Source organism: Urtica dioica, chromosome 11, assembly GCF_054948205.1.
Source record: "Urtica dioica subsp. dioica isolate 48M chromosome 11, U.dioica_male_clone48M_v1_H2, whole genome shotgun sequence".
In the NCBI taxonomy this organism is placed as follows: domain Eukaryota; kingdom Viridiplantae; phylum Streptophyta; class Magnoliopsida; order Rosales; family Urticaceae; genus Urtica; species Urtica dioica.
In genome coordinates this window covers 2,801,981-2,816,264 of record NC_142766.1, presented here as the reverse complement: position 1 = coordinate 2,816,264, position 14,284 = coordinate 2,801,981, and the positions used below count along the sequence as shown (strand labels likewise).

At 39.6% G+C, this 14,284-nt stretch overlaps 2 protein-coding genes across 2 annotated transcripts; one reads left to right on the top strand and one right to left on the bottom strand.

Annotated features, from left to right (window-relative positions):
- Window positions 1-324: 324 nt before the first annotated feature.
- LOC149380679 (wall-associated receptor kinase-like 20) lies at window positions 325-1,128 on the top strand. The gene has a single exon (XM_089630646.1). The coding sequence runs from the start codon at window positions 406-408 to the stop codon at window positions 1,060-1,062; it is 657 nt and encodes a 218-aa protein (XP_089486772.1). The 5' UTR covers window positions 325-405; the 3' UTR covers window positions 1,063-1,128.
- Window positions 1,129-1,329: 201 nt separating this feature from the next.
- Window positions 1,330-4,750, bottom strand: LOC149380678 (Protein phosphatase 2C family protein). The gene is made up of 8 exons (XM_089630645.1): window positions 4,553-4,750; window positions 3,418-3,658; window positions 3,041-3,212; window positions 2,737-2,954; window positions 2,540-2,647; window positions 2,315-2,440; window positions 2,009-2,235; window positions 1,330-1,924 (listed from the first exon to the last, which is right to left on the bottom strand). Exons 2-8 carry the CDS (start codon window positions 3,625-3,627, stop codon window positions 1,735-1,737), a joined length of 1,251 nt encoding a protein of 416 aa, XP_089486771.1. The 5' UTR covers window positions 3,628-3,658; window positions 4,553-4,750; the 3' UTR covers window positions 1,330-1,734.
- Window positions 4,751-14,284: the final 9,534 nt, after the last annotated feature.

The following is a 14,284-nucleotide window of genomic DNA, read 5'->3' as shown; positions in this document are numbered from 1 at the left end:
AATATAATAAGCTGTAGACCGGTGGTACCTAGGATAGCCTAGTGGTAATTTCACACCACCTCCTGTGTGGAGGTCGTGGGTTCAATCTCCACTGAAAAAAAAAAAAAAAAAAACTGTAGACCGAAAATAGAAATGCTTAGAAGTACATTCTAGTTAAACATTCTAACAATAATCTAATTAACTTAAAAGATTCATGGGTGTCAACATTCCATTTTCTTTACAAATTAGAAAGAAAAAGGAAAAAGCGAGAGTCCTGACAGATGTCTCGCCACCAAAATCATTCCATTGATAATAAAAGAAATAAAGGATGTTCATTTTTATGCTACTACCACTATACAATCCAGGATATAATTTAGTTGAAAGAGTAACCAAACGTCAAGGATTTGTTATAAATAGAAGAGAAATATGTCCACACTCTGCACTCAACTCAGCAAAACGAAGAGCAAGAGGAAGATGGGCATTCTGATACTCCTCCTTCTAGCTTGTTCACCAAAAGCCCTTTTTGCCCTCCAAACATGTCCTAAAGAATGCGGGGGCATAGAAATCCGCGAGCCATTCAGCGCAGGCAGCAACTGCGGCGACCCACGGTACGAGCTGAGCTGCGACAACGGCGTCCTCGAGTTCTCGGCGGGAGGAGGGGCCCGGTACGAGGTCCAGGGGATGGACTCCTCCGCGCGCACGCTCACCATAAGGCCGCCCGAGATCCGGTCGGACGCGTGCTACACGTCGGACTTTGCGGTGGGGGGGCTGAGGCTGGGGGAGGGGTCGCCGTTCAACGTGTCGGCTCGCAACACAGTGATGCTGCTCAACTGCACCTCCGCGATCCTGCGGTCCCCACTCAACTGCTCCGAGACGAGCCTGTGCCGCCGCTTCGAGGCCCAGGGCGCCTGCCGCGGGACGCTGTGCTGCCACTTCTTGAAGGACTCGAGTATGTCGGCTCACTTCATTCGGGTCAGGCCCGGTGGCTGTACCGCCTACACCTCCGTCGTCGACATAGCCCCCGACAAACCCGTCCCCGATTGGACCTACGGCATCCAGCTTCAATGGCTGCCTCCAAACTAAAATTGTTCCCCGCACATCAAATGTGTTCCATGAAACACAATTTCAAACACAAAGCTTTTCAACGTCCATTGAGATAATTGAATTCTTTGTCATTACAATTAAAACACAGTTACATGAACCCCAATTTTCTGGGTTTCGTGGACACTGATCAAATAACTAATAATTAATAAAATTTGCTTGGTATCATCCACGACACAGATGATGCGGGCAAAGAAAAATATAATAAAACAGACAAGGAATTGCAAGTTAGCTTGCAAAGTGGATATAAAAAAAAAAAAGGTATCATATCAAAGCATATGAACATATCACTCGGTATGCAATATTCTGTTTACTTACAAATACAAGCCTGTTAGCAATCAAATCATATCCATCAAATAAATATCATCGGACACCACTTTTGTTCGTGTTCTTCGGTTAGTCAGTCCAACAGCTGAGCATAAAAACCAGGTCCCACACAAACTTTTTTTAACAATTTGTCAACAGCTTTCTTTCTCTCTACTAGCCCTTCGCACCTCAACCTCATTTCTTACAAACATCTATAATAATGATCACCACCTTGAAAGAAAAAAAGAAAAGAAAAGAAAAAAGAAAAGAGAACTACCAACCAACTACGTATTATCACACTGGCAGGAGAAAGAATAATGGAATATGAGAGGCAACAAAGATGAATGACTATATCAGCGTGGGTCGGCTTGGCCTTTTCCCTTCCATGGCATCTTTCTTTTTTCGACACTTTGGGCAGAAGAAAGGACCTTCCCATGGCTTGGTCGCCGGAGAGAAAAATGGGTCAGGCTGATCCACCTGGCACACAGCACATCTGAAAATCCCGGAGTTCCCATCGCACGGTAAATCTTTACCTAGCCTGCATTTCCATCGTAGATACTTAATCACCGAACGCAAATCTTCCTTGCATCACGGAATAGAGAAGAAACAAAGATAACAATACCTCTCATCAAGCATTGCAGAGCCCTCTTCAAATAGCTCCTCCACAGCTCCGACCGCAGAAAGCTTAGCTTTGTTCACAGAATTATGGGACTTCTTCCCAAAGATGAGCGAAGCAAACACGTTTGGCTTCTTCCTCGGCGTCGGGGGTAAGACGGGGAGGTCTGATGGGATTATATCAACGACGACACAAGTTGTGTCATCCTTCAGGCCCCGCGATCTCAAGGCTCCCTGAGACGTGCAGCGGAAAATATGAGATGAAAAACCAACAACACCAAATCGCATGAATTTTGAGCCTCGTAGAAATCACCTTGACAACCATCTTTGCAGCAAGTTCTGCAGACAGTCCCCGGCATGCTTTCGCGGCAACGTCAGAAGACAGTGCGTCCCAGATCCCGTCAGAAGCTATTATTAATCGCCCTCCCGCATTTGAAAGCTGTATAGTAGAAGGAAAAAAGACAAGTAAATAAATACAACGAGATACCTATTTCCAGTAAATATAGGCATTGCCAATAATAGGTCTCTACGAACACACCTTCACTTGCTTAACGTGAGGAATAGGAACAATAAATTCACCCACATCCGTGTCTCCAATTGACCTAGAAAGGCATAATCCCCCAGGCCAGCAGCGAAGGGGTCCAACCTATCAACCACATTAATGTTACACAAAGTACCCAGGAAATAAATTTATAAAAATAAAATAAAATAGATAAGGGCAGTTTGGAATAATACCTCATTGCCGCCAAAAACATTGAGTCGACCAACTTCGCCCCCACTTGCGGTTACACGCTCCCTCTCTTCAACATTTTCTTCGAGCCTGTGGTCGACCGTTAGTAGAGAAACAACGCCTCCTTGGGTATCCAAAATGCACCGAGAATCCCCGACCGATGCAACAGTCACCGTCCACCCATCAATCACCACAAATGTCACAGTCGTCCCGGAAGTTTCTCCTGTTTTAAACCACTCTTGAATCTTTAGACCAGACAGCGAGACGGGATGCTAATGCAAGTAAGAGAAAGCAAGCTCGAAAACTTGCCTTTCTGCTGAAATTCAATGTCAGTTTTCACAAAACCGGCAACCAAGGCCCGGGGAAGCGCTTGGAGCCACTCTTCCCGGCTGATTCCTTCTGGGATCGCACTCAATATGTTGTCCAGCAACTTCTCTTTCGTAAAAATAGCAGCTGATACACCGTTATGCCCATCGAATATCTGCCGATCAAGAATCCCTAATGGGTATCATAACCAAACATACACAAGGGAGATATTTTAAACACTATAACGGTTCGTCTGTCAAAAACAAGTTATGTCGTTCTTTTGTATTTTCCATGAGGTATTATTTTGCTCCTCCTCCTTTTGGGGGGATGAGATAGCCTTGTGATGAAAGTACAGGAAGAGCTAGGGATGGAAACACTACCGCAAAGACGGAGAACGATGTCGATGGATTCCCAGGAATTCTCTGGCAGTCAGGTTTTATCAAAAAGTAATCTTCCCCTTTCTTTGCCAACGCAGCTTGGCCATATTTAATGAACGGTTTCTCAACCTTCTCGTTCCTAAGCTCGCGGCCGATCAGAGTAGCGAGTGGAATAGGAGAAGGCTTCATCATTGAAATCTCTGACTGGCTCATTTTGCTCTGCGTTTCAACATTTCAGAGGAACCTGAATCCACACCAATGATTGATGAAACAAATCAACAAAACTTTCTGCTACCAATAATTTGACAGAAAAATAAAATAGTTTGTGCAGAACAAATTATATACCGGGAGTCCCCATGATACAGCAGTTAAGGCGTAATTTAGTTTCTCGTTCACATTGACACAGTATTAATAATAAAAACAATAACAATAATAATCAGATTTCGGCTATAGTTCAACTTTGACAAGACCTTTGTAACAGAAAGTTAACTCTTGATGATGTATTCTAGTATCCTACCAATACCATCATGATAGAAGTATTTATGGCCACGTAATTTTTATCTTCCCCCAATCAAATTAAGTCCGGAACTCTGACCAGTAGACACTTATCAATTAATTAATTAATTTGAAAGACAGATATACAAATAACAATGGAAATCTGGGCTGATTCAAACTTTTTCAAAGACCAATTAACGATTCGTTTCTACATTTCTACCGTTCAAACTCAAAGCTTTACTAGTAAAAGTAAACTAATCTGAAAAAGAAAACCCCAAAAGCGAAATTAGAAACCCCATTGCCATCTTTATAATTAAAAAAAAAAATGTTCAGACAAAATCGTAGACATTGGGTATTCCTTTATACTAAATCCTTCAAAACAGCCAAGAACAATCGATTCCTAGTCTAATTCAGTAAACTCCCAGACCTTTTGTAGAAATGCCTAAAAAACAAATTTACGGAAAAATAAATCTAAAATATTAGATTGAAAACAATGGATATTTGCAATAATGCCAAGCATTCCCTTGAAAATCAGTGAGAATTTTAGGGGACTTATGAAACCCTAAAAACTCGCCAGTTAACGAAAAAAAGGAGAAAAAAATAAGCGAGTAAGTAGTGACAGATCGAGGAGATGTGTACAGACATTGAAACAATCTACGAGTTTTTCGATCCCAGTAGCATCAGGATAGTCGCATTGCAGGCTGAGCTCCTCTAATTTGCCCTAGAGACAGATATTTCCTGAGGGGGAAATTAGTGAGAGAAAGAGTCGAAACTTTTTCTGTAATTTGATTGTAAAATAAATCCAGAGAGAGAGAGAGAGTAGATGGAGAAGAAGGAGAGAGAGAGAGAGAGAGAGAGAGCAGAAAAATAAAAGAGAGAAAAAAAACGCGGAAAAAGGGTATGATTTGGTGGCAAAAATATCTGATAATGACATTTATGTCCTAATCTTTTTTGGCGAGCGTAGGAGTGAGTTACATAAAGGCCCCTATGCAGACGAAACTGAATGTGAACTCGTGAGACGTGTATAAGGAAAAATTGTCTAGCTGGATAAGGGCACTGTAGGAATTCGGAATGAAGTCTAATCTGGTTCATCAATGGCTGTCAATTTATCATACAAGAGTAATATACAGCTCTTCATGTGTGTGTGTTTCTTACTTGAATCAAATAAATAAAATGGACAATATAAAACTAAAAGTTCACAAATTTTAAATTCAATATCTTACACGAAAGATGCTATATATAATTAAAAATTGGTGCCGTCTCAAGTACCAACCAGAATAGGTCTTGATAGATAGATTCACCGGGTGTAATCATCGACATCGGATGGAAAATGGAACTCGAAAATTCCAGTTCTTAACGAAAAAGAAGATTTCCGATTATTAAAGATCGAAATCCCAGTTTATTAGAAGTGGAAACTTTCTTTCAATGATTTTCGTCCATAGAATTAAAATATAAATAAAAATTTTAAACTTAAAATATATCCAAAATATAATAAAAAAAAATAAAAAAATTCGGATGAATAAAACCTTATGGTACCGAAAATTCAAGTTCCGATCCGATTCCGTTAATAATATCGGAAGGAATTTTTTTTTTTTTTTTTTTCGGATTTCTTACGTTCCATTTGTCCAAGATTAATCCAACGATCCATTCAAATGATTTATTCACCAGATTTTTAGTTTATTTTATTTTACAATGATTTACCATGTTTTATCCACGGGTAATCTAGCAACGTAGTCAGTTTCAAACATGATTTTAAGGATGTAGGTAATGTTTGGTAAATTTTGTAATAACCATTTACATAACTAAACGGTTATAAATTATCGAAAATACCCTTATGTAACATAAATCATGGAAACCAATTACTAGCCAATATTTCAGCCAACCAAAACTTATCGTGTGTAAAATTAACGGAAATGAACCCAAAAAAACTTGATATCGCAACTAATTGGACTACAAAAAATGAAATAAAATATTATGTTATAAAAGAGATCATGTTAACATGTATTAAAGCTGCATTATTTGATGATCAAAACGTTGGCTACATATTTATTTTAAACCGATTTTAATAAAGGTTAATGTAGTAGTTTGTTAAATGATTAATAAAACCATGTCATCATTTGTGGCTACATTTGAAACTTAAATGAAACGTTGGCTAGATTGCAATATCAACGTTTCAAGTGACTTAGTCCGTGTAATTTTTCTTTATCCGCCCTCCTTAACTGGCCGGCGAGCCATGCTTGCTTAAAGCTATTTCCCGAATCTGGAAAATGCAAGGAAGAATGAAAATATAAGGGAAAATAAAAAATATATATTGTGTTTGTAAGTTATATAAAATAGGAAGGTAATGTTAAGAGAAAGTGAGGAAATAAACACAAACGTAGTCAATACTTACATAATATGGATAAATTACATTTTTCCACACATTTTTTCATGGAAAATAAATTTCACTCACTAATTGTACATTCTCCTTTCTAGTTTCCTCTTATTTTTCTTTCCATTATCCAAACAACACGAAGATAATAAGAGGGGATTTCATTTCCTTTTTTCTTTTAATTTTTGGGTTCCAAACGGACCTTATAGTCTTTTAGGGATTATGAATGACAAAGAATTTCATGAAGACAAAAAAAGTGGGATATGAATGATAACAAAATTGGATTGATATAAATCGGTAACGGTATACAAATCATTCCGACTTATCCGTAGTTATATCTGTCTATAGATGATATACCAGTAAAATTAGAATTTCGATATCGGTATAAGTATTTTGAACATTAATTGGGGGAAGAGTCAACACCATGTTTACGTACTAAAAAAATCTAGAATTGGAACGATGTTCTAGCATAACGAGGGAAATAGTAATTTTTGAGAAAATAATTAGTTTCGTGAATGGATTATTAAAGCATTTTAAAGGGGTGATTGGTGAAGTCTATGTGGCTCGATTCAAGGAAGAAAATAGAAAATCATACCAAAGAGTAATATTCTGGAAGAAAACATCTACAAGAGTCTGGCAATATTGAGAAAGAAACCGGAGCGGTGAAGACAGATTTACTGAAGAAAAAAAAACATATAATTGTAAAATTATTAATAATTAATTTATCGTATAATTCATTAGACCTGGATATTTTATAATTTTATAAACGGCTGTAATGCTTACCCCTTACTCCATTTAGAACCCCAACAATCTCATACTTTCTGTAAGGATATTGGACTTGAGTCGTTGTTTTGAAAGCGAAAGAGAAAAATGTGTAATTTTTTTTTAAATAGACATTTTCATTAATCTTTTTTGTGGTGTAGAGTATATTTTTTTTATGATTAATTTTGTTCTACATCAAATATATATGAGTTTATTGTTGATGAACAAATAAGTAGGTTGAATATTGATCTACTTTAAAGTAATTTGATTCCTACACACATATACACATATGCCTTACGTTCAAATTATTGTTTGGATGGAATGCACAAGGTTTTAAATTTTAATTAGATTATTCGTTAATACCAAACCTTTGCTTGGTTCAGTGGTTGGGACCAAAAAATAAAAAATAAAAAAGGGTTTGATAATATTAATTTTTCTGCTAAAGAGACTTTTGTATTCATTAGACGTGATTATCACGAGCAAATCTTAGACTACTTCAGCAAATTGATTAGCGTGTCATGGTTGTCAACTTGCCAAACAATTCGGTAGGTTAAGAGTAAAATGATGATTGATATATGCAACACTAGATAAAAAAAAAAAAAAAATAGCAATCAAGAATTTTTTCTTGATTCGTAAGTAAGAGAACTTGAGAGTGGAAGAAGAAGAAGAAGAAGAAGAAGAAGAAGAAGAAGAAGAAGAAGAAGAAGAAGAAGAAGAAGAAGAAGAAAATAAATTATCTTGATTCAGCAATTAAAGATTTACATTCAGTCTTCGAGACAAAATTCTGGTCTTTCTCAATATCGATAGATCTAGTTGATCTTGAAAATACAAACTCTCTTAATTTCATGGCTTTCCAAATTTCAAATACAATTCACTAAAGTCTTTTCCAATCCTCACAAGTTTGTTTTCTCTCTTTACCTGTTTTACCGTCATCTTAACCCTTTACAATGGCTAGTAATAACACATAGCACATTGTTTACACCTCGCTTCATTCACGTAACTATCGGATATGATCCAACGATCGGAATTGCAAAACTGCAGAATTTTCCAGTCTCACTATCTTGATTCGATGCCATGGCTTGCCTCGATGGTGTGTCTTGTCGTTGTCATTGGCTTGCCTAGATGGTGAGTCGTGGCCTTGCTCATGGCGCATCTTAGTAGCGTGCCATGATTTGTCCAATGGTCCTCGATGGCGTGCCTCGACCTTGCCTTGATGGCGAGTTGTAGCCTTGCTCGTGGAGTGTCTTGGTGGCGTGCAATGACTTGGCCGATGGCTTTGCCTCTATGGCGTGCCTCAGCCTTGTCCTTGGCATTTATTGATGGTGTGCATCAATGGCGAGTCGTGGCCTTGCTCATGAGCGTCTCTTTGGCATGCCATGAATTTGGCCCATGGCTTGCCTCTATGGCATGCCTCGGCCTTGCCTTGAATTACTTTGATGGCGTACATCTATGGTGAGTCATGGCCTTGCTTGTGGCATGTCTCGGTGGCGTGCCATGACATTGGCACATGTCTTGCCTCAATGGCATTCCTCGGCCTTGCCATTGGCTTGCCTTGATCGCGAGTCGTGACCTTGCTTGTGGCACGTCTAAGTGGTGTATCATGACTTGGCCCATGACTTTGTCTCAATGGCATGCCGGCCTTACCCTTGGCTTGCCTTAGTGATGTGCTTCGATGGCGAGTCGTATCATTGCTTGTGGTGCTTCTCAGTGGCGTGCCATGATTTTGCTCATGTGTGAGTTCTTGCCACGTGTCGTTTTTTTTTCCGTTGGAGGGTCATTTTTATCATTCGGAAAATGACGGCAAAAGAAATGTTTATTGACGTTGTTCTTTCAGTAGAGAACCAAAATCCATTTCATCGTTTCTTCCTTGAAAATCATCTTGATTAAAAGTGACATCTCTGCTTATGAGGATCTTCTTGTGCCGTAGTTAAAGACACTAAATCTTATACCCTTGTATATTAATGAGGGGAAAGATTTTTTTTTTTTTTTTATAAACTTTTTTGTATTATAAAATGATATAATTAATGTTGAACTCTACTCCATTTTTTCTTCGAACTATCCTTAATTTGATAAAGATCTCCGACTGGCATTAAGGTGGTGAGGTTGTGGATGTTGGTTTGAGATTTTAATAATAAAAAAAAGGATAGTTAGAAACGACTTGTCTCTTCCACATTGTCGAAATTTTGACTTCTTGTTTTCTCTGCAAAAATTTTCAATTTATAACAAAACAACGTCGTTTTGAGTTGTCTAAAAATTAGAAGCGACATGTCGCTTCTAAATGTTTAGGTCTAACTATGAATTCGCGACTTCATCTTCTTCGGCAAGCCAGTGGAATTTCGCCCAAAAAATCAATTTTCAGACTTTTCTCTCTATCTCTGACCGTTTTTGCTCCCCGGACGCCTCTCGTCATTGTTCGCGCCTCCGGTGAGTCTAGTTCCCTGTCACTCTTTCTCTTTATTTCTTGAAATCTCTCTCACTCTCTCTCTTCTTTGAAGCTCCGACCATCACACCTCCGGTGAAGCACCGCCGCGCTCGTCCACACCACCACCACCACCACTCCGAGCCTCCACAACCACACCACCATCCTCCTCTCCTTACTTCTCTCCGACACACCACACATCAAAATCCACCGACGCTTTCCTCTCTCTTTCCTTCTCTTCGACCGTCTTACTCCGACAACCATCGAGTTTCCACCACCACACCACCATCCTCTCTTTCCTTCTCTCTGACCCATCACACAATGAGACCATCGACGCCGTCCTCTGCCACGGTCCTCTCTCTCTCTCTCTCCGACCACCACCGAGGTTCCACCGCCGCAGTCCTCCTCTAGTGAATTCCTTCTTGCTCTCTTTTATTATTTTTTTTCCTCTTTTCCGGCCAACTCCGACCTCCCTCCACCCTTCACTCTCTTTCTCTTCATCTCAGCCTCGGTTTGCCTCAGCCTCGCCTCGCCTCGAGCTCGATAGTTCGCCTTGCCTCGAGCTCGACAACCCGCCTCACCGGCAACTCACGTCTCGTCATCACTATCCCTAGTTGACATCCCCGCCATCCTCGATCTCGTAGTCCCGTTCCGCTGGTAAGCCTCTAAATCTCTCTCTCCCCGTAGGTTTGCAGATCCGAGCGCCCCGATCCCATCCTCTTGCAACCTCGTCAATCGCCTTGCAGCCCCGCGCCTCCGCCCGTCTGGCGTCGAGCTCTGCGTCGCGTCGCAGCCTCGCTCGCTTCCTCACGCCAACGCGTGTACGAGACGTGAATGTTAGTGAGTTGTTATTTAGGTAATATGTTAAATTAATTTAGTTAGATTTGGAATTAATTAATTATTTAATTAGTTAAGTTAATTAGATAATATGTTAAATTATTTTGTTGATATTTTAGGTTAATTTAGGTTTTTGTGCTAGTTAGGAATAATATGTTTAATTAAATGAATTTGTTTTGTTTTCATATGTTGGATTTGTTTAGTTTTTTAAGTGTATTAGTTTTATATTAAGTTAGATATGAAATTGTATGTTGATTTAATGGATTATTAATAAGTTAATTAATTAATTAGTTTAAACCGGTAAATTTAAAATTGTATGTGTTAAGTAAATTCGATTAGTTAGTATTTAACTTAAAATTGAAATTGTAATAAATTCATTAATGAAATTTATGTGTTTGATTTGGTTTAATTTATTGCTTTTTTAATTGTTAATTTGTTTTAACCGAGCCACTGAGGCTTGGTTTAGGGTTTAGTTGATCAATACGATAGATTTGGTTGGTATATATATGTTTTTATATGAAGTTGCAGATTTTTGGTTTGTTGATAGTTTAGGGGAAACTCTGCCAAAATTTCGGTAGATATTCTAATCAAGTAGTCTAATATATCTAATTTTTTTGATCATCGATATTTTTTACATCAGAATTCAAAAATAATGTCCAGTCTCAGTCTCGTTCTCATATATCTTCCAAATTCTTTCTAAGAATATTTGATTTTTCAACATTCAGCGTTATGTCCAATCCAAGTAGAGATTGGATTTCTGAGAATGATCGAATGAGTCTTCAATATCAGTGTGTCATAAATGAGTTTATTCGTGTGGCATGTTTCCAACTGAATAGCGATGACAAAGTCAAGTGTCTTTGTCATAGTTACAACAATGCAATTACCCAACCAATATGAGTTGTTCGGGTGCATCTTTTATCCAAGGGATTTACAAAGTATTACACTCAGTGGTATCATCATGGCGAGCCATGACATGCCATCGTTCTAAAGAAGCAACAATTGAAATCGAGCGAGACGTTGACGGATTACACGATGCCATTCACGATATCATGAATCGTGATGATTATGATGACTACATCGACCCAACCCCAAATGAAGTACGCGATGAAGACTAGATTGAAGATCTCTTTGCCAAGTTGAAAGCAGAGTCAAACCCTGGTTGCATGAAGTTTTCGTCATTGTCATTCTTGGTTGTCACGAAACACTGGACAAACAAGTCGTTCACTTAACTGTTGCAGCTTTTGAGAGAGTCGCATCCTACTGGAAACAAAATTCCGGAGAAGCATTACAAGGTGAAGGCAAAGTTGAAGCGGTTCGACATGGGATACGAGATGATCGATATGTGTACGAACGACTGCGTCTTATTCTGGGAGGGATTGAAAACCGTTGACGTCTTCCTCGTCTGCAACGAAAGTAGATGGGTAGTTAGGAAGATAGTACTGTGCAAAGTTTTACGGTACTTCCCGGTGAAAGATCGGCTCAAGCGGTTGTACGCATATTGACACACGTCTCTCGAAATACTGTGGCACGAGAAAGAACGGGTGACTAAGGAAGGCGTTCTATGACATCCTGCTGATGGAAGGCATGGAAGAATTTGGACAAGAAGTATCCACTTTACTGCGGAGCCAAGGAATGTTCGACGTGGACTTGCTGCCGATGCTTTCAACCCTTTTGGGGAAATGAGCTTAGCGTAGATCATGTGGTCAGTGGTATTGACCGCTTATAATTTGGAACCATGACTTTTGCATGAAGTCCGAGTATTTGATGTTAACGCTCTTGATTTTTGGGCCCGAAGTCGCCCGAAAAAGACATCGATGTGTTCTTGTAGCCGCTCGTTGAGGAATTGAAAGAGTTGTGAGAAACATGCATTCGATTGCGAGATGGGGTCGAGAACAACGAAGTCTTTCGATTGCAGGCCACCCTCCTTTAGATGATCAATAACTTTTTGGCACTGGGCAGTTTATCAAGATGGAGTGGACAAGGGTATCTTGCGTGCCTGACGTGCGCCAAAGAGATGCCCGCGTTTCCCATTAAAAGCAGAGTCGTGTATTAAAACCATCGTCGATATCTGCCAGATTCTCACTGGATGAGAAAGTGCAGCAGTCACGACAAAATACGTGTTGAGAAAAAGAGGCCTCCGAAGAGATTGACCGCTAGTCAGATAATCGAGCAGCTGAACAATCTTCTCGATACGACACCAGCCAAATACTCTCGGGGGTTTAAACGAAAGTGAGGCGAGAGCTAACTAAACTAGACTAAGAAAAGCATCTTCTATGAGTTGCTGTACCAGTCAGAGTTCATAATGAAGCACAAATTGGACATGATACACGTAGAGAAGAGTGTGTGTGAAAACTTGCTCGGGATGCTGCTCAGCATTGGCAGGAAGGATAAGGACACCGAGAAAGCGAGGTGGAATTTGGAAGACTTGAAAATCACGTATACTTTACAATTTGAGAAGCGTGGGGAATAAGTGGTTTAAATCGCAAGCTTGATACATTTTGACACCAAGGCACGTGAAAGAGTTTACTGGGTTTCTCAAGTTCGTGAAGTTTCCTAACGGACTTGATGGAAATTTGAAGAAAAATATCAATACTGATGGGTGGGTGACGGGGTTGAAGACTGTTGACCTTCACGTGATTATCGTAGAGCTGGGTAACTCTTTTAAGCTCATATGTTCCAGAACCTTACGAGTGAAAGATCTCGAGAAAGCACAAGATGCGATCATTAAGATCTTGTGTAAGTTGGAAATCATATTTGCGTCTACATTTTTCACGATCATGGTTCATGTGACGATGCATTTACCCAAGGAAGCTCTTGAAGGTGGATGTACCCATTCTAGAGATACGTGGAAACGTTAAAGCATTTCATAAGAAATAGAGCTAAACCATATGGCTCTATTGTCGAGGCTTACGTTGTGGAGGAAGCTTTGACATTTGTCGCTAGGTATTTTGAAGATGCCTCGAATGAAGTTGTTCAAGCTTGCGAGCTCTCTGTTTTTAGTCAGAGAAGTGTGTGCTGAAAAGATGAATCCAACCCGGTTGGACGACAAGTCGAGAGAGATGGTAAAGTGGTACATCTTGATCAATTGTACCGAATTGATCCTTACATGAAGTGAGTTTTACTTAATCATTAATTCATAATGATCTCAATAATGATTTTGATGTTATTAAAAACAGTGAGCATTGAGATCTCATAGTATCCGAAGGTCAGCTCAATGTTGAGGGGGTGCATAGGAAAGAATTTAGAGTCTGGTTTGCGAAAAGGGTATGTATTATAATTAAAGGTCAACTAGATCATCATGATACTCATCATTGTATATTCTTCTTAATTGCAGATATACTATCTGAAAGCCGAGGAATCTGATGTGTCTGAAGAGATTTACGCTCAGTCAGTTGGATCATTTTAGAATGTTCACATGTATCCGAACTGTGTGGTCAACGGTGTGAAGTTTATTACTTCTCGTTGTGATGAGAAGTGTGGGGATAAGTGGTTTAAACCGTAAGCTTCATACGTTTGGACACTGACGCAAAGGAATGAGTTTGCTGAGTTTCTCAAGTTCGTGAAGTTTCCCGACGGACTTGGTAAAAATTTGAAGAAAATGTCGTTTGGAGGTGCATATAGAAATATCAAAAGTGGTCAGGTCAAGATTGCCAAATCCAGGGTAATTTATTAAAAAATTACTGTATGTGGCTTAAGAGGACGGCCAACAATGTCTTGAATATGAAAGAGGTGGAACCGGATCTTAGTTATCTTGATCGCTGTGGTCTGAGTATTAATGCAAAGTGCATAATCTGCGACGGTGCCCCGGAGTTGATGGGGCATCACCTTTTTCACTCCGGGACGATGAGAAATTGGTGGTTCATGGAGTTATTTAGGCAGCGGTGGGAAAGCTTCTCTCCATCAGATGGGAAACAAATCCTCCAAAGATTGAAGCATGAAAATATGCTTTGGAACAGGTTGTGGATTCTGAACATGATGGATGGATC

Coding starts and splice junctions, on each gene's coding strand:
- LOC149380678 (XM_089630645.1), bottom strand. CDS start 3,627: ATGAGCCAGTCAGAGATTTCAATGATGAAGCCTTCTCCTATTCCACTC. Junction 2,441..2,539: donor CTCACGTTAAGCAAGTGAAG/GTGTGTTCGTAG, acceptor TCTACTATACAG/CTTTCAAATGCGGGAGGGCG. Junction 2,236..2,314: donor CTGCAAAGATGGTTGTCAAG/GTGATTTCTACG, acceptor TGCACGTCTCAG/GGAGCCTTGAGATCGCGGGG.
- LOC149380679 (XM_089630646.1), top strand. CDS start 406: ATGTCCACACTCTGCACTCAACTCAGCAAAACGAAGAGCAAGAGGAAG.